The sequence below is a fragment of the Salvelinus namaycush genome, chromosome 25 (assembly GCF_016432855.1).
Source record: "Salvelinus namaycush isolate Seneca chromosome 25, SaNama_1.0, whole genome shotgun sequence".
Lineage (NCBI taxonomy): Eukaryota > Metazoa > Chordata > Actinopteri > Salmoniformes > Salmonidae > Salvelinus > Salvelinus namaycush.
In genome coordinates, this window is record NC_052331.1 from 32833040 (window position 1) to 32859283 (window position 26244).

The window sequence follows — 26244 nt, forward strand, 5'->3', positions numbered from 1 at the left end:
CAGGCTTGAACATTTCTTTAAATAAAAAACAGCAGCAATGCAATGGTAATACGGAAGTGGTTCCGATGAAACAGAGGCTAGGCTAGTTTACCACATTAGTCACAGGCTTCATCAATAAGTGCATAGACTACGGCGTCCCCACAGTGACTATATGAAGGTATCCATGCTGGGTTAAAGGCTAGAGCTACCGATTACAAGGAACGGGACACGGACATGGATCCATATAAATAAGCCCGCTACGACCTCCAATGAGACATCGAACATGCAAAAGCACAATATAGGAGGAGATAGCCGTTGTTGTTCCGGATGACTGCAGTCAATTTGCAGTCAACTAATTGTTTCTATACTGAGCAAAATTATAAACAAACATGTAAAGTGTTGGTCCAATGTTTTGTCCATTTTCCAAACACACAAAATGCTTATTTCTCTCCAGTTTTGTGTACAAATGTGTTTACATCCCTGATAGTGATCATTTCTCCTTTGCCAAGATAATCCATCCACCTAACAGGTGTGGCATATCAAGAAGCTGATTAAACAGCATGATCATTACACAAGTGCACCTTGTGCTGGAGACAATAAAAAGGCCACTAAAATGTGCAGTTTTGTCACACAACACAATGCCACAGATGTCTCAAGTTTTGAAGGAGCATGCAATTGACATGTTGACTGCAGGAATGTCCACCAGAGCTGTCGCCAAATAAATGTATGTTAATTTCTCTACCATGAACTGCATCCAACATCATTTGATAGAATTTGGCAGTACGTCCAACCGGCAATGTGTAACCACGTCAGCACTGGACCTCCACATCCGGATCGTCTGAGACCAGCCACCCGACAGCTTATGAAACGGAGGAGTTTTGGGGAGAATAAAAAATAAATATGTATATATTTTGCTCAGAAAACTTAAGGGGGCCAAATAAAATCACCTGCGGCCAAATTCTGGCCTACACTATACATAAATAGAACAGTCCTGGACATTTCTTTATAAAAAAAACACTGCATCAATGTTAAGGTAATAGACAAAGCAATTTCTGAGTTAATTAGGCTCTGAGAGTGACTAATCCACCACCCAGGCAAACTGACACCCAAGTACCACCTAAAGCAGTTCACGTAGTGTGCCTTACTTGGGAAAGGTCCCCGGTTTGAGACCGGGCGGAAACGCATTTTGACAAAGTAGGCCAATGACTGAAAATAAACAAAGAAATACATACACATACAGTACCAGTCAAAAGTTTGGACACACCTAATAATTCAAGGGTTTTTCTTTATTCTTTACATTGTAGAATAATAGTGAAGACTATGAAGTAACACATATGGAATCATGTAGTAACCAATTAAAAATATATTTTATATTCTTCAAAGCAGCCACCCTTTGCCTTGATGACAGCTTTGTACACTCTTGGCATTCTCTCAACTAGCTTCATGAGGAATGCTTTTCCAACAGTCTTGAAGGTGTTCCCACATATGCTGAGCACATGTTGGCTGCTTTTCCTTTTCCTGTCCAACTCATCCCAAACCATCTCAATTGGGTTGAGGTCAGGTTATTGTGGAGGCCAGGTCATCTGATGCAGCACTCCATCACTCTCCTTCTTGGAGAGCCCTTACACATCCTGGAGGTGTGTTGGGTCATTGTCCTGATAATCCCATTAAGTGCAAACCAGATGGGATGGCGTATCGCTGTAGAATGCTGCGGTAGCCATGCTGGTTAAGTGTGCCTTGAATTCTAAATAAATCAACAACTGTGTCACCAGCAAAGAACCCCCACACCATCACACCTCCTCCTCCATGGTTCACGGTTGGAACCACACATGCAAAGACCATCTGTTCACCTACTCCGCATCTCACAATGACACGGCGGTTGGAACCAAAAATCTCAAATTTGGACTCATCAGACCAAAGGACAGACTTCCACAGGTCTAATGTCCATTGCTCAAGTTTCTTGGCCCAAGAAAGTCTCTTCTTCTTATTGGTGTCCTTTAGTAGTGGTTTCTTTGCAGCAATTCGACCATGACGGCCTGATTCACGCATTCTCCTCTGAACAGTTGATGTTGATATGTGTCTGTTACTTGAACTCTGTGAAGCATTTATTTGGGTTGCAATTTCTGAGGCTGGTAACTCTAATGAACGTATCCTCTGCAGCAGAGGTAACTCTGGGTTTTCCTTTCCTGTGGCGGTCCTCATGAGAGCCAGTTTCATCATAGCGCTTGTTGGTTTTTGCGACTGCACTTGAAGAAACTTTCAAAGTTCTTGAAATGTTCCGGATTGACTAACCTTCACGTCTTAAAGTATTGATGGACTGTCGTTTCTTTTTGCTGATTTGAGCTGTTCTTGCCATAATATGGACTTGGTCTTTTACCAAATAGGCTATCTTCTGTATACCACCCCTACCGTGTCACAATACAACTGATTGGCTCAAACGCATTAAGAAGGAAAGAAATTCCCCAACTTAAGTTTTAACAAGGCACACCGGTTAATTGAAATGCATTCCAGGTGACTACCTCATGAAACTGGTTGAGAGAATGCCAAGAGTGTGCAAAGCTGTCATCAAGGCAAAGGGTGGCTACTTTGAAGAATTCATATGTAAAATACATTTTGGTTACTACATGATTCCATATGTGTTATTTCATAGTTTTGATGTCTCCACTATTGTTCTACAATATAGAAAATAATAAAAATTAAGAAAAACCCTTGAATGAGTAGGTGTGTCCAAACTTTTGATTGGTACTGAACATACAGTGCATTCGGAAAGTATTCAGACCCTTTCTCTTTTTCCACATTTGTTACGTTACAACCTTATTCTAAAATGCATTAAATTACATTTTTTCCTCATCAATCTACACACATAATGACAAAGTGAAAACAGTTTTTATTTTATTTTTAAGAAATACCTTATTTACATAATAATTCAGCCTCTTTGCTAGGAGACTTGAAATTGAGCTCAGGTGCATCCTGTTTCCGTCGATCATTTTTGAGATGTTTCTACAGCTTGATAGGAGTCCACCTGTGGTAAATTCAAATGATTGGACATGGTTTGGAAAGGCACACACCTGTCTATATAAGGTCTCACAGTTGACCGTGCTTATCAGAGCAAAAACTAAGCCATGAGGACGAAGGAATTGTCCGTAGAGCTCAGAGACAGGATTGTGTCGAAGCACAGATCTGGGGAAGGTTACCAAAAAATGTCTGCAGCATTGAAGGTCCCCAAGAACACAGTGGCCTCCCTCATTCTTAAGTGGAAAACGTTTGGAACCACTAAGACTCTTCCTAGAGCTGGCCGCCCGGCCAAACTGAGCAATCGGTGGAGAAGGGCCTTGGTCAGGGAGGTGACCAAGAACCCGATGTTCATCTCACAGAGCTCCAGAGTTCCTCTGTGGAAATGGGAGAACCTTCCAGAAGGACAAATATCTCTGCAGCACTCCACCAATCAGGTTATTGTCCTCCATCAGCACCGGCCTGTACCCTACCTGCCCTAAGCTCTCTCCTGGCCCCTTACACTAAGTCTGAATTTGTCCTGCTAGGTGACCTAAACTGGGACATTAAATCACCTGACCAAGTCCTAAAGCAATGGGACTCCCTAAATCTTTCTCAGTTTATTACCAATCCCACAAGGTATGACTCCAAACACCCAGAAAAGGCTTCTCTACTCGACGTTATCCTCACAAATAATCCTGATAGGTATCAGTTTGGTGTTTTCTGTAATGACCTTAGTGATCACTGTTTTAGAGCCTGTATTCGTAATGGCTGCTCAGTGAAACAACCTGTCCTGATTTGTCATAGATGCTTGCTAAAAAACTTTAATGAAACTTCATGACCTGGCCTCTGTAAATTGGTATAGAATCCGCTTGATCGCCCTCAGTCGAAGACCTTCTTTTTTAATATTTTCAGTGATATTGTTTCAAACATGCCCCCATAAAGAAAATGAGAATTAAAAACAGGTTCAGCCCCTGGTTCGACCGTGATCTTGCAGAGTTACTCCACCTTAAGAATTGCGTTTGGCGAATGCATACTCAGGATGACTGGCTCTCGTTCAGGCAAATGAGAAATAAGTGCACTCAGGCAATCCCGAAGGCCAAAGTTAGTTACTTTAAGGAGCAGTTCTCTCTCTGTGGGTCTAACCTCAAGAAGTTCTGGGAAACTGTTCAAGAACTGGAGAGTAAACCTTCCTCCTCACAGCTGCCCATGTCCCTTAAAGTTGATGATGTGGTTGTTACTGACAAGAAGCACATGGCTGAGCTTTTTAATCACTAATTCCTTAAGTCAGGATTCCTATTTGACTCAGCCATGCCTCCTTGCCCGTCCAACATTTCCTCATCTCCCATCCCTTCTAATGCGACTAGCCCCAATGCTCCTCCCTCTTTTCCCCCTGCCCCGCAACAAAGTTTCTCCCTGCAGGCGGTCACTGAGTCTGAGGTGCTAAAGGAGCTCCTTAAACTATTCCCCCAAAAAACATCTGGGTCAGATGGTTTAGAGCTTTCTTTAAGGTTGCGGCCCCTATAATCGGCAAGCCTATCTCTGACCTTTTTAACCTGTCTCTCTTCTCTGGGGAGGTTCCCATTGCGTGGAAGGCAGCCACGGTTCATCCTTTATTTAAAGGGGGAGATCAAGCTGATCATAACTGTTGTTGGCCTATTTATATTTTGCCCTGTTTATCAAAAGTGTTGGAAAAACGTGTCAATAATCAACTGACTGGCTTTCTTGATGTCTATAGAATTTTCTCTGGTATACAATCTGGTTTCCGCTCAGGTTATGGATGTGTCACTGCAACCTTAAAGGTCCTCAGTGATGTCACTATTGCCCTTGATTCTAAGCAATGTTGTGCTGCTATTTTTATTGACTTGGCCAAAGTTTTTGATACGATAGACCATTCCATTCTTGTGGGCCAGCTAAGGAGTATTGGTGTCTCTGAGGGGCCTTTGGCCTGGTTTGCTAACTACCTCTCTCAAAGATTGCAGTGTATAAAGTCAGAACATCTGCTGTCTCAGCCAATGCCTGTCATCAAGGGTGTACCCCAAGGCTCGATCCTAGGCCCCACGCTCTTCTCAATTTACATCAACAACATAGCTCAGGCAGTAGGAAGCTCTCTCATTCATTTATATGCAGATGATAAAGTCTTATGCTCAGCTGGCCCCTCCCCAGATTTTGTGTTAAACGCACTACAACAAGCTTTCTCTGCCCTTAACCTTGTTCTGAATTCCTCCAAAACAAAGGTAATGTGGTTTGGTAAGAAGAATGCTCCTCTCCCCACAGGTGTGATTACTACCTTTGAGGGTTTAAAGCTTGAGGTAGTCACCTTATACAAATAATTGGGAGTATGGTTAGATGGTACACTGTCCTTCTCTCAGCACATATCAAAGCTGCAGGCTAAAGGTAAATCTAGACCTGGTTTCGTAATCACTCCTCTTTCACCCCAGCTGCAAAACTAACCCTGATTCAGAACCCCATCCTACCCATGCTAGATTACGGAGATGTAATTTATAGATCGGCAGGTAAGGGTGCTCTCGAGCGGCTAGATGATCTTTACCATTCAGCCATCAGATTTGCCACCAATGCTCCTTATAGGACACATCACTGCACTCTACTCTTCTGTAAACTGGTCATCTCTGTATACCCATCGCAAGACCCACTGGTTGATGATTATTTATAAAACCCTCTTAGGCCTCACTCCCCCCTATCTGAGATATCTACTGCAGCCCTCATCCTCCACATACAACACCCGTTCTGGCAGTCACATTCTGTTAAAGGTCCCCAAAGCACACACATCCCTGGGTCGCTCGTCTTTTCAGTTTGCTTCAGCTAGTGACTGGAACGAGCTGCAACAAACACTCAAACTGGACAGTTATATCTCAATCTCTTCATTCAAAGACTCAATCATGGACACTCTTACTGACAGATGTGGCTGCTTTGCGTGATGTATTGTTGTCTTTACCTTCTTGCCCTTTGTGCTGTTGTCTGTGCCCAATACTGTTTGTACCATGTTTTGTGCTGCTACCATGTTGTGCTGCCTCCATGTTGTGTTGCTACCATGTCGTTGTCATGTTGTGTTGCTACTATGCTGTGTTGTCATGTGTTGCTGCCATGCTATGTTGTTGTCTTAGGTCTCTCTTCTTCTGACGGAAGGCGCACTGGGAATCGCTCCACACTGATCTAGTGCGAACCTGTTAGAATTTAGAACGGCAGGCCCTGGTGTCTTCTCCAGTAGGATCAAAATGAAAGAGAAAATCATACTTGCTTGCTCTAATTTTGTAGAACCTTGTCTGCTCTCCTTTGTTTTGTCAACTTTTCGGCATGTTCTTTGTGAAGTAGGCTATGGGAGTTTTTTTCTCTCCACCTTGGCTTAGTGCTAGCGCTCTAGCTGACGGACATCTGGAATCTACTGTATCTATTTGGGATTTCCCTGACTCTCCATCGGCTGGTGAAGTGCCCGCCTCCCCTGCCTTTGGTAGCTAACTCAGCCTGCATGCTTTTAAAATGTTTACCATTGGATGGGCCCTGTAAGTCTCTGCTCATTTTTTGCTTTGATCTGTGGTTATGTTTTAGTTGTGTTGTGCTAATTGTGTTCTAGCTGGACTCCAATAGTTGGGCTCTATCTTGCTGACCATAACCGTGGTTGTTGGCTAGGCTAATGGCTAGTTAGCTAAATAGCTAATGTTAGCTGGCTGGCTAGCTTGCTGGCTAAGACAACTGCATAAAGCTAACATTTGTTGATAGCTGGTTAGATGAGGTTATGTATTTCCAAACATTTGGTTTACTTTATTATAGCTGTAAGCTAGGTGTTGATAGCAAAACCTGTAGTGCTAACATAATGTTAGCAGGCTAGTTAGCTAGCAACCTTGCAAGTTAATTTGTAACAATACATTCATAAAAAATGTGCTTGTAAGTTGGCTGAACATTTTATTGAAACCAGTAGTCATGAGCGCAACAATTTGGTTTAATTTGAAGTTATACATTTGAAATAATTTCTGTGGAAGTTTACATTATAGGGAATAGACTGGCTAGCCAGGTCCTCCATAATACATCACCCCACAGAATGTTTTGTTGTTGCCGACAGGACTTCAGCGTTCTTTGCCATCCTGATTGGTTTGATGTAATAACTCACATGCAGTGAAAGGTGTTATTTTATGGTAAGCCATAGAAGTACAGCCCTCCTGGAGCAAATTAGGGTTAAGTGCCTTGCTCAAGGGCACATCAACAGGTTTTCCACCTTGTCAGCTCGGATATTCAAACCAGTGACCTTTCGGTTACTGGCCCAATGCTCTAACCACTAGGCTACCTGCTGCCCAGACATGTGTATGATGTAAAAAAGGGTCTGTCTCATAACATTGTCATAAATAGCCTAGTGGTGGGCAGCCTCGCACCCTCGTAGCGGGCCCCGGACTGGGCACCCTCGTAGCGGGCTACCTCGTTGTAGGCCCCGGACTGGGCACCCTCGTAGCGGGCTACCTCGTTGTAGGCCCCGGACTGGGCACCCTCGTAGCGGGCCCCGGACTGGGCACCCTTGTTGGAGGCTTCGGACTGGAGAACGTCTCTGGAGTGGAGAGACACACAGGATGCTTCGTGCCATGGATCATCACTGGAGGCTTCGTGCCATGGATCATCACTGGAGGCTTCTTGCTATGGATCATCACTGGAGGCTTCGTGCCATGGATCATCACTGGAGGCTTCGTGCCATGGCTCATCACTGGAGGCTTCGTGCCATGGCTCATCACTGGAGGCTTCGTGCCATGGCTCATCACTGGAGGCTTCGTGCCATGGCTCATCACTGGAGGCTTCGTGCCATGGCTCATCACTGGAGGCTTCGTGCCATGGCTCATCACTGGAGGCTTCGTGCCATGGATCATCACTGGAGGCTTCTTGCCATGGATCATCACTGGAGGCTTCGTGCCATGGATCATCACTAGAGGCTTCTTGCCATGGATCATCACTGGAGTGGAGAGACACACAGGAGGCCTGGTTCGTGGAGCAGGCACAACCCTTCCTGGCTGGATACCCACTTCAGCCCGGCACGTTCGAGGTGCTGACACAGGACGCACTGGGCTGTGCAGGCGCATTGGAGACACCTTGCGCAGAGCCGGCGCAGGATACACTGGACCGTGGAGGCGCACCGGAGGTCTGGAGCGCAGAGCTAGCACAACTCGTCCTGGCTGGATACCCCCTGTAGCCCGGCAAGTGCGGGGCACTGGAACAGGCCGCACTGGGCTGTGCTGGCGAACCGGGGACACCGTGCGTAGAGCTGGCGCAGGATAACCCGGGCCGAGGAGACGCACTGGAGACCAGATGCGCTGAGCCGGCACCATCCGTCCTGGCTGGGTGCCCACTCTAGCCTGGCCGATGCGAGGAGCTGGAATATAGCGAACCGGGCTATGAGTGCGCACTGGGTAAACCGTGCGCTTTACCGCATAACACGGTGCCTGCCCGGTCACACTCTCCCCACGGCAAGCACAAGGAGTTGGCTCAGGTCTATGACCTGATTCCGCCACTTTCCCCGTGTGCCCCCCCCCAAAACAAAATTCTGGTGCTGCCTCTCGTGCACACCTCTTCGAGCCAACTCCTCGTAGCGTCGCCGCTCCGCCTTAGCTGCTTCCAGCTCCTCTTTAGGACGGCGATATTCTCCCATCGGTGCCCAGGGTCCCTTGCCGTCCAGGATTTCCTCCCATGTCCAACTCTCCAAAAGACGCTGCTCCCTCTTACCACGCTGCTTGGTCCTTTGATGGTGGGTAGTTCTGTAACGATCGTCTGTTGAAGAAGGTGTGGACCAAAGCGCAGCGTGGTAAGTGTTCATGATTTATTTTCAAAAGAACACTTGAACAAAATAACAAAGAGCAAAACGACAACGAACAGTTCTGTCAGGTGCAGAAACACAAAACAGAAAACAACTACCCACAAAGCATCGGTGGGGAAAAGCTACCTAAGTATGGTTCTCAATCAGAAACAACGATAGACAGCTGCCTCTGATTGAGAACCACACCCGGCCAAACACAACGAAATAGAAAACATAGAAATAGGAACATAGAATGCCCACCCAAATCACACCCTGACCAAACCAAAATAGAGTCATAAAAAGCTCTCTACGGTCAGGGCGTGACACACTATAATCTTTGGCTACATTAAATGTTTTCTCTTAGCTACTTCATGTAGCTAACATTTTAATGCTTTGCCTATTCGTCTTTGATTTAGAAGATACTGTTACACAAACAACATGCTGATTTAGGCCTACACCATCACTGGTATCAGGCTAAAAAGCTAGCTACGTTTACTCTGACATGCCAGCAAAGCCACTACACAACACTAAACAATACATAATTTGCACTATAACGGTGTCAAACAGTGCCAACAAACTGTTAGGGCCTACTGTACATAAAGCTGTCTGTCATGTTTTGTCTTTCATCATGTCTTGTCCCTGTGCTTCCCTCTGCTGGTCTTATTAGGTTCTTTCCCTCTTTCTCTCTCTCTATCGTTCCGTTCCTGCTCCCAGCTGTTTCTCATTCTCCTAACGACCTCATTTACTCTTTCACACCTGTCCCCTATTTTGCCCTCTGATTAGAGTCCCTATTTCTCCCTCTGTTTTCCGCTTCTGTCCTTGTCGGATTCTTGTTTGACGTTTGCTGTTCCTGTGTCCTTGTTCCGCCCTGTCGTGTTCTTTGCCTTCTTCAGATGCTGCGTGTGAGCAGGTGTCAATGTCAGCTACGGCCAGTGCCTTCCTGAAGCGACCTGCAGTCTGTGGTCGCGTCTCCAGTCGTTCCTCTCTGTTGACGAGAGGATAGTATCCAGGAGAATCATTATTTGTTTTATTCTGGAATAAAGACTCTGTTACTATTACGTCGCTTTTGGGTCCTCATTCTGCAGCACAACAGAAGAATCCGACCAGGAATGGACCCAGCGACTACGGATTCTCGCAACACTGCCGTCGAGATCCAGGGAGCAATGCTCGGCAGACACGAGCAGGAATTGTCTGCTGCTCGTCATGCCGTTGAGACCCTGTCCGCTCAGGTCTCCGATCTCTCAGGACAGTTTCAGAGTCTTCGTCTCGTGCCACCAGCTACTTCCTGGTCTTCCGAGTCTCCGGAACCTAGGGTTAATAACCCACCATGTTACTCTGGGCAGCCCACTGAGTGTCGCTCCTTTCTTACCCAGTGTGATATTGTGTTCTCTCTCCAGCCCAACACATACTCAAGAGAGAGAGCTCGGATCGCTTACGTCATATCACTCCTTACTGGTCGGGCTCGGGAGTGGGGCACAGCTATCTGGGAGGCAAGGGCTGAGTGTTCTAACGTTTATCAGAACTTTAAAGAGGAGATGATACGGGTTTTTGATCGTTCAGTTTTTGGGAAAGAGGCTTCCAGGGCCCTGGCTTCCCTATGTCAAGGTGATCGATCCATAACGGATTACTCTATAGAGTTTCGCACTCTTGCTGCATCCAGTGACTGGAACGAGCCGGCGTTGCTCGCTCGTTTTCTGGAGGGACTCCACGCTGAGGTTAAGGATGAGATTCTCTCCCGGGAGGTTCCCTCCAGCGTGGACTCTTTGATTGCACTCGCCATCCGCATAGAACGACGGGTAGATCTTCGTCACCGAGCTCGTGGAAGAGAGCTCGCGTTAACGGTGTTTCCCCTCTCCGCATCTCAACCATCTCCTCCCACCGGCTCAGAGACTGAGCCCATGCAGCTGGGAGGTATTCGCATCTCGACTAAGGAGAGGGAACGGAGAATCACCAACCGCCTTTGCCTCTATTGCGGTTCTGCGGGACATTTTGTCATGTCATGTCCAGTAAAAGCCAGAGCTCATCAGTAAGCGGAGGGCTACTGGTGAGCGCTACTACTCCTGTCTCTCCATCAAGATCCTGTACTACCTTGTCGGTCCATCTACGCTGGACCGGTTCAGCTGCTTCCTGCAGTGCCTTGATAGACTCTGGGGCTGAGGGTTGTTTTATGGACGAAGCATGGGCTCGGAAACATGACATTCCTCTCAGACAGTTAGGGAAGCCCACGCCCATGTTCGCCTTAGATGGTAGTCTTCTCCCCAGTATCAGATGTGAGACACTACCTTTAACCCTCACAGTATCTGGTAACCACAGTGAGACCATTTCCTTTTTGATTTTTCGTTCACCTTTTACACCTGTTGTTTTGGGTCATCCCTGGCTAGTATGTCATAATCCTTCTATTGATTGGTCTAGTAATTCTATCCTATCCTGGAACGTTTCTTGTCATGTGAAGTGTTTAATGTCTGCTATCCCTCCTGTGTCTTCTGTCCCCTCTACTCAGGAGGAACCTGGTGATTTGACAGGAGTGCCGGAGGAATATCATGATCTGCGCACGGTCTTCAGTCGGTCCAGAGCCAGCTCCCTTCCTCCTCACCGGTCGTATGATTGTTGTATTGATCTCCTTCCGGGGACCACTCCCCCTCGGGGTAGACTATACTCTCTGTCGGCTCCCGAACGTAAGGCTCTCGAGGATTATCTGTCTGTTTCTCTCAACGCCGGTACCGTGGTGCCTTCTTCCTCTCCCGCCGGAGCGGGATTTTTCTTTGTTAAGAAGAAGGACGGTACTCTGCGCCCCTGCGTGGATTATCGAGGGCTGAATGACATAACGGTTAAGAATCGTTATCCGCTTCCCCTTATGTCGTCAGCCTTCGAGATTTTGCAGGGAGCCAGGTTCTTTACTAAGTTGGACCTTCGTAACGCTTACCATCTCGTACGCATCAGAGAGGGGGACGAGTGGAAAACGGCGTTTAACACTCCGTTAGGGCATTTTGAATACCGGGTTCTGCCGTTCGGTCTCGCTAATGCTCCAGCTGTCTTTCAGGCATTAGTTAATGATGTACTGAGAGACATGCTGAACATTTTTGTTTTCGTTTACCTTGACGATATCCTGATTTTTTTCACCGTCACTCGAGATTCATGTTCAGCACGTTCGACGTGTACTCCAGCGCCTTTTAGAGAATTGTCTCTACGTGAAGGCTGAGAAGTGCGCCTTTCATGTCTCCTCTGTCACATTTCTCGGTTCTGTTATTTCCGCTGAAGGCATTCAGATGGATCCCGCTAAGGTCCAGGCTGTCAGCGATTGGCCCGTTCCTAAGTCACGTGTCGAGTTGCAGCGCTTTCTCGGTTTCGCTAATTTCTATCGGCGTTTCATTCGTAATTTCGGTCAAGTGGCTGCCCCTCTCACAGCTCTGACTTCTGTCAAGACTTGCTTTAAGTGGTCCGGTTCCGCCCAGGGAGCTTTTGATCTCCTCAAGAAGCGTTTTACATCCGCCCCTATCCTTGTTACTCCTGACGTCACTAAACAATTCATTGTCGAGGTTGACGCTTCAGAGGTGGGCGTGGGAGCCATTCTGTCTCAGCGCTCCCAGTCTGATGATAAGGTCCATCCTTGCGCTTACTTTTCTCATCGCCTGTCGCCATCGGAACGCAACTATGATGTGGGTAACCGCGAACTGCTCGCCATCCGCTTAGCCATAGGCGAATGGCGACAGTGGTTGGAGGGGGCGACCGTTCCTTTTGTCGTTTGGACTGACCATAAGAACCTTGAGTACATCCGTTCTGCCAAACGACTTAATGCACGTCAGGCTCGTTGGGCGTTGTTTTTCGCTCGTTTCGAGTTCGTGATTTCCTATCGTCCGGGAAATAAGAACACCAAGCCTGATGCCTTATCCCGTCTCTTTAGTTCTTCTGTGGCTTCTACCGACCCCGAGGGGATTCTCCCTGAGGGGCGTGTTGTCGGGTTGACTGTCTGGGGAATTGAGAGACAGGTAAAGCAAGCACTCACTCACACTGCGTCGCCGCGCGCTTGTCCTAGTAACCTTCTGTTCGTTCCTGTCTCTACTCGTCTGGCTGTTCTTCAGTGGGCTCACTCTGCCAAGTTAGCTGGCCACCCCGGCGTTCGGGGTACGCTTGCTTCTATTCGCCAGCGGTTTTGGTGGCCTACTCAGGAGCGGGACACGCGCCGTTTCGTGGCTGCTTGCTCGGACTGCGCGCAGACTAAGTCAGGTAACTCTCCTCCTGCCGGTCGTCTCAGACCGCTTCCCATTCCTTCTCGACCATGGTCTCACATCGCCTTAGACTTTATTACCGGTCTGCCTTCGTCTGCGGGGAAGACTGTGATTCTTACGGTTATCGATAGGTTCTCTAAGGCGGCACATTTCATTCCCCTCGCTAAGCTTCCTTCCGCTAAGGAGACGGCACAAATCATCATTGAGAATGTGTTCAGAATTCATGGCCTCCCGTTAGACGCCGTTTCAGACAGAGGTCCGCAATTCACGTCACAGTTTTGGAGGGAGTTCTGTCGTTTGATTGGTGCTTCCGTCAGTCTCTCTTCCGGGTTTCATCCCCAGTCTAACGGTCAAGCAGAAAGGGCCAATCAGTCGATTGGTCGCATATTACGCAGCCTTTCGTTTCGAAACCCTGCGTCTTGGGCAGAACAGCTCCCCTGGGCTGAGTACGCTCACAACTCGCTTCCTTCGTCTGCTACCGGGCTATCTCCGTTTCAGAGTAGTCTTGGGTACCAGCCTCCTCTGTTCTCGTCCCAGCTCGCCGAGTCCAGCGTTCCCTCCGCTCAGGCTTTTGTCCAACGTTGTGAGCGCACCTGGAGGAGGGTCAGGTCTGCACTTTGCCGTTACAGGGCGCAGACTGTGAGAGCCGCCAATAAACGTAGGATTAAGAGTCCTAGGTATTGTCGCGGTCAGAGAGTGTGGCTTTCCACTCGTAACCTTCCCCTTACGACAGCTTCTCGCAAGTTGACTCCGCGGTTCATTGGTCCGTTCCGTGTCTCTCAGGTCGTCAATCCTGTCGCTGTGCGACTGCTTCTTCCGCGACATCTTCGTCGCGTCCACCCTGTCTTCCATGTCTCTTGTGTCAAGCCTTTTCTTCGCGCCCCCATTCGTCTTCCCTCCCCCCCCCCCGTCCTTGTCGAGGGCGCTCCTATTTACAGGGTACGGAGGATCATGGACATGCGTTCTCGGGGACGTGGTCACCAGTACTTAGTGGATTGGGAGGGTTACGGTCCTGAGGAGAGGAGTTGGGTTCCATCTCGGGACGTGCTGGACCGTTCGTTGATTAATGATTTCCTTCGTTGCCGCCAGGGTTCCTCCTCGAGTGCGCCAGGAGGCGCTCGGTGAGTGGGGGGGTACTGTCATGTTTTGTCTTTCATCATGTCTTGTCCCTGTGCTTCCCTCTGCTGGTCTTATTAGGTTCTTTCCCTCTTTCTCTCTCTCTATCGTTCCGTTCCTGCTCCCAGCTGTTTCTCATTCTCCTAACGACCTCATTTACTCTTTCACACCTGTCCCCTATTTTGCCCTCTGATTAGAGTCCCTATTTCTCCCTCTGTTTTCCGCTTCTGTCCTTGTCGGATTCTTGTTTGACGTTTGCTGTTCCTGTGTCCTTGTTCCGCCCTGTCGTGTTCTTTGCCTTCTTCAGATGCTGCGTGTGAGCAGGTGTCAATGTCAGCTACGGCCAGTGCCTTCCTGAAGCGACCTGCAGTCTGTGGTCGCGTCTCCAGTCGTTCCTCTCTGTTGACGAGAGGATAGTATCCAGGAGAATCATTATTTGTTTTATTCTGGAATAAAGACTCTGTTACTATTACGTCGCTTTTGGGTCCTCATTCTGCAGCACAACACTGTCCCAACAGCAGTCCCAACATCTTACCACTGCTACACCTGTCTATCAGCGGAGCCTTGTCTGGCAGCGAAACAGTTCATTCAGCCTCAGTTCATTCAGCCTTAATGCATTAAAAAAAACATAGCTGATAAGACATTTATGAGCAAGCTAGGACAGACATAGTCAATAACTATTTATTTTGCACTTTTGAAATGTACAGCGGCAGAATTCAGAACATGGGCCGTTCTTAGTGTTCTCCCTGTACACCAAGTCAGAACTGTAGGATAAATAAAGGGGGCATATAAGCAAACATATAAGCAAACAAATTATTAGGGTGAAGCACATGGGCTAACAGCTTACTACACAACATACACTTAATATTACTTTCTTAGCTGCAGTATACATATTGTGAGGGAAATTAACATGTAACATGCTTACCTGCTTTGCTTAATATGAATAGTTAACAATTAAATATACTTAACAAATTGTAAGACATTTCTGTTCTACTAAGGGATGGGCTCTACTCCAGCTCCCTGCAGCTAGTCTAGGCGTGTGGTCAAGGACATTTTACTCGAGATAGGAGTATCTGGAGCTGACAATTGATTTAATGGGTTGGTGATAAAAACATACAGCATGCATTTCATAGAATGAGTTTGTGTTTGTGTAATGTAAGGGATGAGATGTAATGTAAGGCACTAGGGAGAGATGGCTTGGGTATGGATAATGATGAGAGGAACCTTGTCTTAGGGGCCAAATTCTGGTTTCTGTACAATAAGAACAGTCTTCACAGAAAATGCGATCTGGCTGGGGGATACTCCTTTCTCATATATCAAGTCTCACCTTTTGACCCATTCCAGACATCTGCTGTTTGTTATGTAGAATAGGAGGGGGTATCGTTGCTATACAATATCTTTGTATGTCAGAGCTCTCGGCACAACACTCAAGAGTGTTGGGTCGACCAGCCTCATTATTGCAGAGCACTTACTCTATGCTCTCTTGTTAATAAGTTTTGAATAAAGTAAATATCCTGATTGGTGATTGACCTTGTCTCTCCTCATTATTGATTAGAATTTCCACGACAATATCTCCCTGGCATATTTTTTGGATCGACACATTATCTCTAGATTGGGTGATTTGATTGGACAATGAGTATTTGGAGACCTAGGCCTATGTCATTGGATATTCAATTGACACATGCGCATCCTCGCTAAATTGCCATCTGAAGAACAAAAACGAGCAAAAAGTCGGTGGTTGTATTTGATTAACATTTATTGAAAAAGTATGTATTTCAGCAAACAAAGCAAGGCACGCAACTACAGAGGACAAACATAGGTACAAGGTAAGCCTTTCATGTTTCAGATTTTTTAAAGTATTGACCTTCGGCGAATCAATGTAGTCAGAGCTAGATTCCACAAAGCCTGGTCTCTGCTCCACTCTGTTGATGAAGTTATCAGAAACTTCCTTCACCATTGAGTTGAGTTTAGTCCGCCACCTGCAGAGGCGCACTGGGCATGGACAAGATAAATATTTGGTGCCCTTGGCGTTGGCATAGTGGCCACTGCTTATCATGTGGAGGCATCAGCGCTCAACTAAATAGCCAATTTGATATAGGCTACAGTTGAAGTCGGAAGTTTACATACACCTTAGCCAAATACATTTAAACTCAGTTTCACAATTCCTGACATTTAATCCTAGTAAAAATTCCTTGTCTTAGGTCAGTTAGGTTCACCACTTTATTTTAAGAATGTGAAATGTTAGAATAACAGCAGAGAGAATTATTTATTTCAGCTTGTATTTCTTTCATCACATTCCCAGTGGGTCAGAAGTTTACATACACTCAATTAGTATTTGGTAGCAAAAGTATTTGCCTTTAAATTGTTTAACTTGGGTCAAACGTTTCAGGTAGCCCCTCACAAGCTCCCACAATAAGTTGGGTGAATTTTGGCCCATTCCTCCTGACAGAGCTGGTGTAACTGAGTCAGGTTTGTAGGCCTCCTTGCTTGCAAACACATTTTCAGTTCTGCCCATAAATTTTCTATAGGACTGAGGTCAGGGCCTTGTGATGGCCACTCCAATACCTTGACTTTGTTGTCCTTAAGCCATTTTGCCATAACTTTGGAAGTATGCTTGGGGTCATTGTCCATTTGGAAGAACAATTTGCCATCAAGCTTTAACTTCCTGACTGATTGAGATGTTGCTTCAATATATCCACATCATTTTCCTCCCTCATGATGCCGTCTATTTTATGAAGTGCACCAGTCCCTCCTGCAGCAAAGCACCCCTACAACATGATGCTGCCGTGCTTCACGGTTGTGATGGTGTTCTTCGGCTTGCAAGCCTCCCCCTTTTTCCTCCAAACATAACGATGGTCATTATGGCCAAACAGTTCTATTTTTGTTTCATCAGACCAGAGGACATTTCTCCAAAAAGTACCATCTTTGTCCCCATGTGCAGTTGCAAGCCGTAGTCTGGCTTTTTTATGGTGGTTTTGGAGCAGTGGCTTCTTTCTTGCTGAGCGGCCTTTCAGGTTATGTCAATATAGGACTTGTTTTACTGTGGATATATATACTTTTATACCCGTTTCCTCCAGCATCTTCACAAGGTCCTTTGCTGTTGTTCTGTGATTGATTTTCACTTTTTGCACCAAAGTACGTTCATCTCTAGGAGACAGAACGCGTCTCCTTCCTGAGCGGTATGACGGCTGCGTTGTCCCATGGTGCTTATACTTGCGCACTATTGTTTGTACAGATGAAAGTGGTACCTTCAGGCATTTGAAAATTGCTCCCAAGGATGAACCAGACTTGTGGAGGTCTACAATTTCTTTTCTGAGGTTTTTGCTGATTTCTTTTGATTTTCCCATGATGTCAAGCGAAGAGGCATTGAGTTTGAAGGTAGGCCTTGAAATACATCCACAGGTACACCTCCAATTGACTCAAATTATGTCAATTAGCCTATCAAAAGCTTCTAAAGCCATGACATCATTATCTGGAATTTTCCAAGCTGTTTAAAAGCGCGTAACGCGTGAAAATCGTCTATCCTCGGATGCAACACTACGCATCTATGCATATTCACTAATAACTCTCCTACATGTACATATTACGTCAACTAACCGGTGCCCCCGTATATTGACTCTGTACCTGTACCCCCCTGTATATAGTCTCGCTATTGTTATTTTACTGCTGCTCTTTAATTACTTGTTACTTTTATTTCTTATTCATATTTTTTAAAACTGCATTGTTATTTAGGGGCTCATAAGTAAGCATTTCACTGTAAGATCTACAGCTGTTGTATTCGGTGTGGTGTAAAGCTCGCTGCCATTGGACTCTGGAGCAGCGGAAATTAGTTGTCTGGAGTGATGAATCACAGTTCACTATCTGGCAGTACGAAGGACTAATCTGTGTTTGGCGGATGTCAGGAGAACGCTAACTGCCCGAATACATAATGCCAACTCTAAAGTGTGGTGGAGGAGGAATAATGGTCGGGGGCTGTTGTTCATGGTTCAGGGCCCTTAGTTCCAGTGAAGGGAAATCTTAACGCTACAGAATACAATGACATTTGAGATGATTCTGTCCTTCTAACTTTGGGAGAAAAGTTTGGGGAAGGCCCTTTCCTGTTTCAACATGACAATGCCCCCGTGCACAAAGCGAGGTCCATACAGAAATGGTTTGTCGAGATCGGTGTGGAAGAACTTGACTGGCCTGCACAGAACCCTGACCTCAACCCCTACGGACACCTTTGGGATGAATTGGAACGCCGACTGTGAGCCAGGCCTAATCGCCAAACATCAGTGCCTGACCTCACTAATGCTCTTGTGGCTGAATGGAAGCAAGTCCCCGCGCCAATGTTCCAACATCTAGTGGAAAGGAGCTGATCATCTATTTACATTGATGGAAGTGGTTTGGACACATGTTTGATTTGTTTTAAGTACTGTCCATACTTTTAAATGACTGTATGTGACTGGCTCCTGTGTGTTAGGCAAACGCAATACCTTTTACACTACGGAAACTGAAAGAGAGGGGTAGAAGTAGTATAATATCCCAAATGAAATCCTTACCCTGATATAAATCAATTGATGCATCTACATCTGGTTTATTAGTATAGTCTACATTTGGAGTTTAGAGCGCATGTAATTTGCTCATAAAGAGGTGGATTCTATTTCTAAGTATTCTAACCCCTGTATGTGTATTAGGATTTATTACAGATCCCCATTAGTTCCTGCCAAGGTAGCAGCTACTCTTCCTGGGGTCCAGCAAAATGAAGGCATTTATAAACAATTACAAGCATTAAATTACACTACTCTACTACCACATATCTACAACACAAAATCCATGTGATTTGAAGGTGCTCCACTCTTGGCGTCTCTGTCGTTTAGGTCAATTTAAATATAGAGATAATAATGCTTAACAATGGGAACGGTGCCACGGGTGCTCAATACCCTTAAATGTTTTATAGCTACTAGGCTTATGATAATTATTTTATTGAGTTGCAGCCAGGTTAGCCTATTTATTTTATGTAGCCTAGTTTTTCCCTTAATTTAAATAAAAATGTGAATGAAATTCCTTGAGATAAGCAAGACATATAATAAAATGAATGTTCAAATGAATATTCATGCCTATTAGGTTAAAGAAGGCAACAACACATTTAGGATGTAAAGTTTATGAACGGGGCCAACGATAGTTGAGCACTGCGCCCGGTGAAGTGGGTGGGGCATGAAAAGACGCTCTCTTTGGCTGCGCTTCGCGTCATCTCAACCCAAATAATTTGCTATAGAAGGAAAGCGAAGAGTGGACATACCGTTTTCTATGAATTTGGTCTGCACACGAAGTACTGTCTAGTAGCTACATTTGTTAATATGGCTTGTTTTCTGTATTTATTGTAAAAGGTCGCGCGCAAGAAAAGGAATTTCATCAACGATTTTTTGCGTTGAGATTGCGTTGTTTGTTAAAATTGTGACGGTATGCAGACAGGATTTGTAATTTGAGCACTGTATTCGACAGTACTTTCCCGAAGGGATATACATGTTTTAACTTGGCACCCAAGGAATGATTTGAATCCAATCAAAATGGCATCGGTAAGATCACTGTGATGCGTGTCTTTCAGCAGGTGTCGGGTGGAATTTTCTATATTAATTTTGGAAGATACTCTTAATAGCTACAGGTTAATAGGTTTGATCGAGGATTAATAATGAGTAATTAATTCGGAAATAGTATTTTACAAATTTCTCAGCCTACATAAATTGGTCTATATCTAGTAAAATGAACGAGGGGAAATTCACTAGGTTATTCTAGCTTGACATTTCTTTCGTACATATATATGGATATTAAATAATTGTAGACCTATGATAATTGTCGGTCTTGGCTATGCCTCTATGGCAAGTTTATGAATCATACAACCTACTTGGAGTTACATAAAGTGGTTTATTAAATTAAAGTTTGAATGCAATTTGACCATTCTTATTTGTATTTCATTAAAAATATATATTTTGTTAACATGTAAAACGTTTGTGATAGGCCATTTTTTTGTTTTTTTTTAACAGATTTAAAGATTATCTTCATTTTGGGAGCTGCCGCTGAGCAGAACCACTCAGGCACTGATACACTGAAGTGGTCAGGTTTTTCACAATCAGAATCCTGCTTGGGAGATGGAGGTGATTCGTCGCTCTTCTGTGTTTGCAGCCGGGGTGATGGAGGCCTTTGATCATTCCCCGTCCGACAAAGAACTAGTGTCCAAGTCCAAGGCACTGTGTAGGGACTACATACACTCTAGGCTCAACCTCTATGGACTAGGCTCGTCCAAAACTCAGGTGGACTCAACGCTTTGTGATGTGGCTGCTGTGCTTCTCTGTCTCGGTAAGAACCTGCTGCAAACCATTACATGTGAAACTTCACATAAAAAATGGCCTAATTTCTCTTGAGAATCCCTATGTTCCACTGAATAGATATGGTACACACTGTACTGGATTTGTCCACCACGTGTTTATCAGTGGCTTGCCTTGAGATTAAGGACTGGCACAGACTGACATGCATGACCCAGAATGCTATTAAAAACCGGCTGGCAGTCCGGGGTGAGGGCAATCAAGCTACTGAATGGTTCAGTTTGGTATGCTAATTGAGACAGGTGAGATGACACTTGCATACCCCACAGGCCCCTCTTGTTCATCATCTATATTTACTAAATGGGTGGCGCAGGACCTGTCTGGACACACTGGTGGGTTGTGGGCTATGACTGATTTTGTTCAGCTTGGGTTGGTTTGTGGCCAAGACAATAGATTTGTTTACTTTGTTGATCACAACACATCTCTAAAAGCTTGGTCACAGAGCCAAAAAAGTTTGGGGAAAAACTGATTTAGTTTCTATGACCAGTCTGGTTATCCTAACGCCCCTGTGGTTCAATGATTGCCCCTTATTTGACAGTGAAACAATCTGCAGTTGCTGCATCCATTTTGGATGTATAAATTCATGATATGTATCCATTGATTCTTGAAGAATATAAATTATAAATAAAGGCCTCATGAGCTTTGTTCAACTGTTGTACCCCATCAGAACCCAACGTATTATAAGTGTTTTTTTTACTCCAATGTTTGTAAACAAAGTAGATGTTAACAAACACTATATAGCCTCAACATGATTTAAACTATAGGTTTGATATCATGGCTGGTCAGTCCTTGCATCCATAGCTCTGTCTAAGAATTTGAGCGATTACATTTCTCCAGCCCTATTCCTCAGCTTTTTACCGAAACAGGTGGGGAGGCACTTTATTGTTTCAATTGCGGATTGAAACTTTAAGTCATTAATTGGGTTGATAGACCAGTCATGCTTTCTCAGCGCTATCCTGTTCCTAAATGTTCAGCCTTGTGGTCGCCCCTGGTTTTTCTAGGTGATGAGCTGGAGTGCATGCGGCCCAGTGTCTACCGGAACGTGGCGAGACAGCTCAACATCTCAGTAGCCATGGAGACCATGGTTTCTGATGCCTTCGTTGCTGTGGCAACAGAGATATTCGCAGCAGGTGAACAACTTCAAAGGGTTGGGGGTTGATGTTGCATAAGCTGACCAGTCAGGGCTGATTTTTGGCAACACACAAGAACATCAGGTGTCTGGAACAACTGTCCTATTCCGTCACTGGTACATGCAGTCTCTGCTGTGTAAAAGCATCACACAGTAGCCTACATCTTTATTTTCTTTACTTGACATGTTTTTCTGTCTATTGGACATAGACAAGTTGAAACTTTGACAAAAACATGCATTTATTTTTATCTAACAGCTCACATTCCGTCACTAGTACACACAGTTTCTGCTATGGATCATGTCACTAAAGAGCGAAAAGGTAATTCAATGCCATACATGAATTACTGCTACAGTACAGGATGGGTCCCCTGGGCTGCATTAATAATATGTCGCTCAAACTTGGCTCTGTGTCTGGAAAGATAAAAATAGGCTACATTCGAAAGCATTTTTCGAGCAGGCATTTAGGCAGAACTGTGACTGTTTTGACGTCACCAGAGGCCTTTTTGGAACACCGTGGGATTCCTCCAGACAGAAAAACAAACCTTTGACCAAGGCAACGTTGGCCTTTTGGGATGTGGTGTTAAACGGCAGTATATTTATTAGACTAAAAAAAGATAAGCAAGATTCCTTACATGTAATGATTTCAATAGAGACTAATGAATAATGATTTAATTGTCAATCAAATGCTGCACTCAGAATAATGGATTGTAATGGATCAAAATCCCAACTCTGATCATGAACTGTTCTTAAAAAAACGATTGAAATTAAGTGTTTCAACTTCCAACCATAGACCATTATGACATCATTCGATTACATTCGATAAGGAAGTGCTTTGGCTAGACGTTCTGTGTAACCTCGCCTCTCGTCTTTTACTCATTGCTAAGTGCACAAACTAATCTTGCTTCCCCAATGTCCCCGATTTCTCTCCCTTCCCTTCTACCCCTTCTCTTCCTCCATCTTCTCCTTATCCCCAGACAATCTATTCTTGGCTGGGTCATCTCACGTCAGGGTCAGATCTCTGTAGGGAGTTAGACGACGTGAGTAACTCCCTGTCCCAGAGGGAATTAGCTTGTTTAAGCCTTCCCTGAGGTCCATAGATCCCTAAAACCAGGTCACAGGTCAGTCAGTGAAGGCAAACAAAAAATGCTTAAAGGAGGCTAATGCCATTAGCCTTCTTGTTGCATCACAGTCATATGAATAACTCCTGTTAGTTTGCTTCCTGTGAGCAACAGGTGTGCATTTCTTTTATTATTATTATTTTGAAGCTCTTGTGGAAAATAGTAGAAAAATGAATGTAAATAATGATTATGAAAAATGGCGTTAGGTACCCCAGCGGTTAAGAGCATTGGGTCAGTAACCGAAAGGTTGCTGGTTCGAATCCCTGAGCCGACTAAGTGAAAAATATGTCTATGGCTTTGAGCAAGGCACTTAACCCTAATCACTCCTGTAAGTCGCTCTGGATAAGAGCGTCTGCTAAATGACTATAATGCAAAGAAAGAAGCAGTACTGCAGTGTGATGTCATCTATAAATATGGGCCAATGCCTCTTCTCTAAACGCTGATGAAGGATGCCACCGAAACGCGTTTGTTCTGACCTCTGATGCAAAACATATATACATCAAAGCAGACTATTTCCATGAGTGCAGGTTTTTCCGTTCTTCAAGCATCACAGTCATAACAGGGCTGATAGCCAAACGGCTTTACTAGGAAACTAATGACCATTTCTTTGATGTAGAGCTCTGATGCGACCGCGACCGTCTTGCTCTTTCTCTCTGGATAATGGACATACTGTACAGTTGACTTCTGAAGTATGCAGTGTCTTGGTACTATCTCTGCACTAGACTGCAGCATGTAGAAGTAGAGCAATTTAAAATAAAGTACAATGGGGTCCGAAATTGACACCCTTAATAAAAATTTGCAAACATTTCTCAAAGGTAGGCGTCAAAACGATTGACACCCCTGTTTTCAATACTTCAAACCACAGGTTTTCAATGGGTTTCAAGTCCGGAGAGTGGAGACTGAGATGTCAATGCAAAATGTTGATTTTTGTTGCCAATTAACCATTTCTTTGTAGGTCTTCCATACACAATCCTTCCAGATCCTTGATGTCCTTCATCTGAGTTGATGGTGGGCCTTCTTCCATGGATACGCGTGCTTGGGGTTATTGTCTTGCTGGAAGAGTTTCAGCCGCCTGGCAGAGGAAACCAGGTTTTTGGCTAAAATGTCCTGGTACTGGGTAAAGTTCATGATGCCATTGACCTTAAGGGCCCCAGGACCAGTGGAAGCAAAATAGACTCATAACATCAAAGATCCACCATCCTATTTTACAGTAGGTATGGGGTTATTTTCTGCTCATGTATTCTTATTGCGACGCCAAATCCACCACTGCTGTGCATGGCCAAAGTGTATTTTCTTGTCATCCAACAAATATAAATGCCTGTTTGCTAAATGGCATTTGCACATGGATTTGAACTGGAGCTTTTGGTCACGACAGGGAAATAGAGCTCTTATGGTCATCGGCACCGTGAACTTTACCCAGTACCAGGAGGCTGAAACTTGGCTTTACACATCAAAATATGCAAATAAATGGTTTATTGGCCACAAAAAGCAACATTTTGCAATGGCCATCTCAGTCTCCGGACTTGAAATCCATTGAAAACCTGTGGTATGAATGGAAGAAGGCCCACCATAAACTCAGATGAAGGACATCAAGGATCTGGAAGGATTGTGTATGGAAGAATGGTCTATCCCCCCCAGTGTTCTACAACTCATAAACCATTTTAGAAAAAGGCTCAGTGCAGTTAACGCATTGAAAACGAGCGTCAATGTTTGTTTAGATTGTTTAACAATGAATCTTTCTCTGAGCCACTGTATTACTATAAAATATAAATACCCCTCTGTTTTTGAGCCTCTAATATAGCTCAGTATTTGATTGATTTCATTTGGTAATTTTTGCTTATCTTTATATCAATGGTGTCAATTTCGGACCCCACTGTATTTGAATTGGGACTGGTGAACTGCAATACACCCTTATCAGCAGTCTAACTGCCTCAACTGTTTTGATATGAGCTATGTTCTTTTCATTAATGTTGCAGTATTGTAATAAATAGTATGAAGCATCATGATCAAATAACCACAATCAGCCAACTGATCCGTGATTCTCGCTCTCCCGTCCATAGGTATCACATGGGGGAAGGTGGTATCTATGTACGCCGTGGCTGGGGCTCTGGCGGTGGACTGCGTGCGACAGAACCAGCCAGCTACGGTCCAAACCATAGTGGACAGCCTGGGCCAGTTTGTCCGCAATAACCTGGCCCCTTGGCTGAAGAAACGCGGAGGATGGGTGAGTGGCTGGACTGTTGTTGTTGACCAAGGGGCAGTTTTGTTTCGTAACTACCACATCGTTGTGGTTCTTCGAACACACCGACAGCGTCATTGCGCAAAATAGTATGCAGCTTCATCTGGATATGTATGCAACAAAAGTTTAACATTCACCTTCTGCTACCATTTCTGTCAAGCCGTCTACGCAGACATTTGTTCGATAAATCCTATGTATGCACCACACCGAACGCGCTGCCTCTGCAACGCAATCGCAGCGTTTCATTGGAAATTAAGGTCATTCTGGTGTACCAAAATGCAATGACGCTGTCGGCGTATGCGAAGCAGGATGCTTATTGAAGCGCAGCAGACCTTCCCCTCAATGTAGTCTTTTGAAGGATGCAGAGTTTAGCCTATGCTGCCCTCTAGCGGTTCAAGTGGAAGTGTATGGGCAACATTACCAGAGATTTTGGCTTCTCAATAGTCTTTTCTTGATTCCTTACATCGCCCTCCTTCAAATATCTTAGATCTAAGGTTATTTTCCTGACCTTCAATGCATGTTGAGAAGGATGGAGGATGCAAAGAATGTCCTGACAGTTTCTCTTAGGCATTTCCAATGTGACCTGTCTTTTTCCAGACGGACATTAAGAGGTGTGTGGTGAAGTTAGATGCCGTTCCTCAGACCCATTGGCTGTCTCCCGTTGCCCAATCCTGCAAGCACTTTCTATCAACACTGTACATCTACATTATGAAGGAGCCATGAAAGACTTGGGAGAAGAATTCCAGGTTGAAAGAACACGCACTTGAAGTCCTGATGGAACACATTTTCTGGAAGATTGATGACTGTCTAAACAGTGACTTTCCTTCTTGCCAAGTCACAGTATCACATTTGTACAATCAAACAATGACTGCTCTTCTTCCAAAGAGTATTTCATTTGGGTAGTTCCACCAATTAGGTGCCCTTTTTAGTGCGACGAGCAGATGATCAACTTCAGAAAATTCCACCCAAAGTCTTGGTATTTGTTTCATGAGGCCCAAAATGTTTTGCATGTCAACGATAAAGTTTGATGTATAACTTTCCAAATACAGAAATGTAGCCCGTATGATGCATCAGACTAGAAGTCAAAATGCTGAATTTGTCATTGTTTAATTTTCCATGTGGTCTATATTAAAAAAGGGCACTTCATTTAATATAACAGGCTTTTAAAATAATTTGTGCACAAAATATTAAAGGGACTCAAAGGAACTTATTTTGTGGAATGACCCATACACTTCAGATTATGAACTTTTGCTCAAAGTAGTTGTACAGAACCATGTATCTTTGTGTCGTAATGCA

At 44.8% G+C, this 26244-nt stretch overlaps 1 protein-coding gene across 1 annotated transcript; it reads left to right on the forward strand.

Annotated features, from left to right (window-relative positions):
• The first annotated feature begins 20228 nt into the window (after window positions 1-20228).
• Window positions 20229-25878, forward strand: LOC120019801 (bcl-2-related ovarian killer protein homolog A-like). The gene is made up of 4 exons (XM_038963214.1): window positions 20229-20436; window positions 21464-21592; window positions 24770-24933; window positions 25546-25878. Exons 1-4 carry the CDS (start codon window positions 20229-20231, stop codon window positions 25669-25671), a joined length of 627 nt encoding a protein of 208 aa, XP_038819142.1. The 3' UTR covers window positions 25672-25878.
• The last annotated feature ends 366 nt before the right edge of the window (window positions 25879-26244 follow it).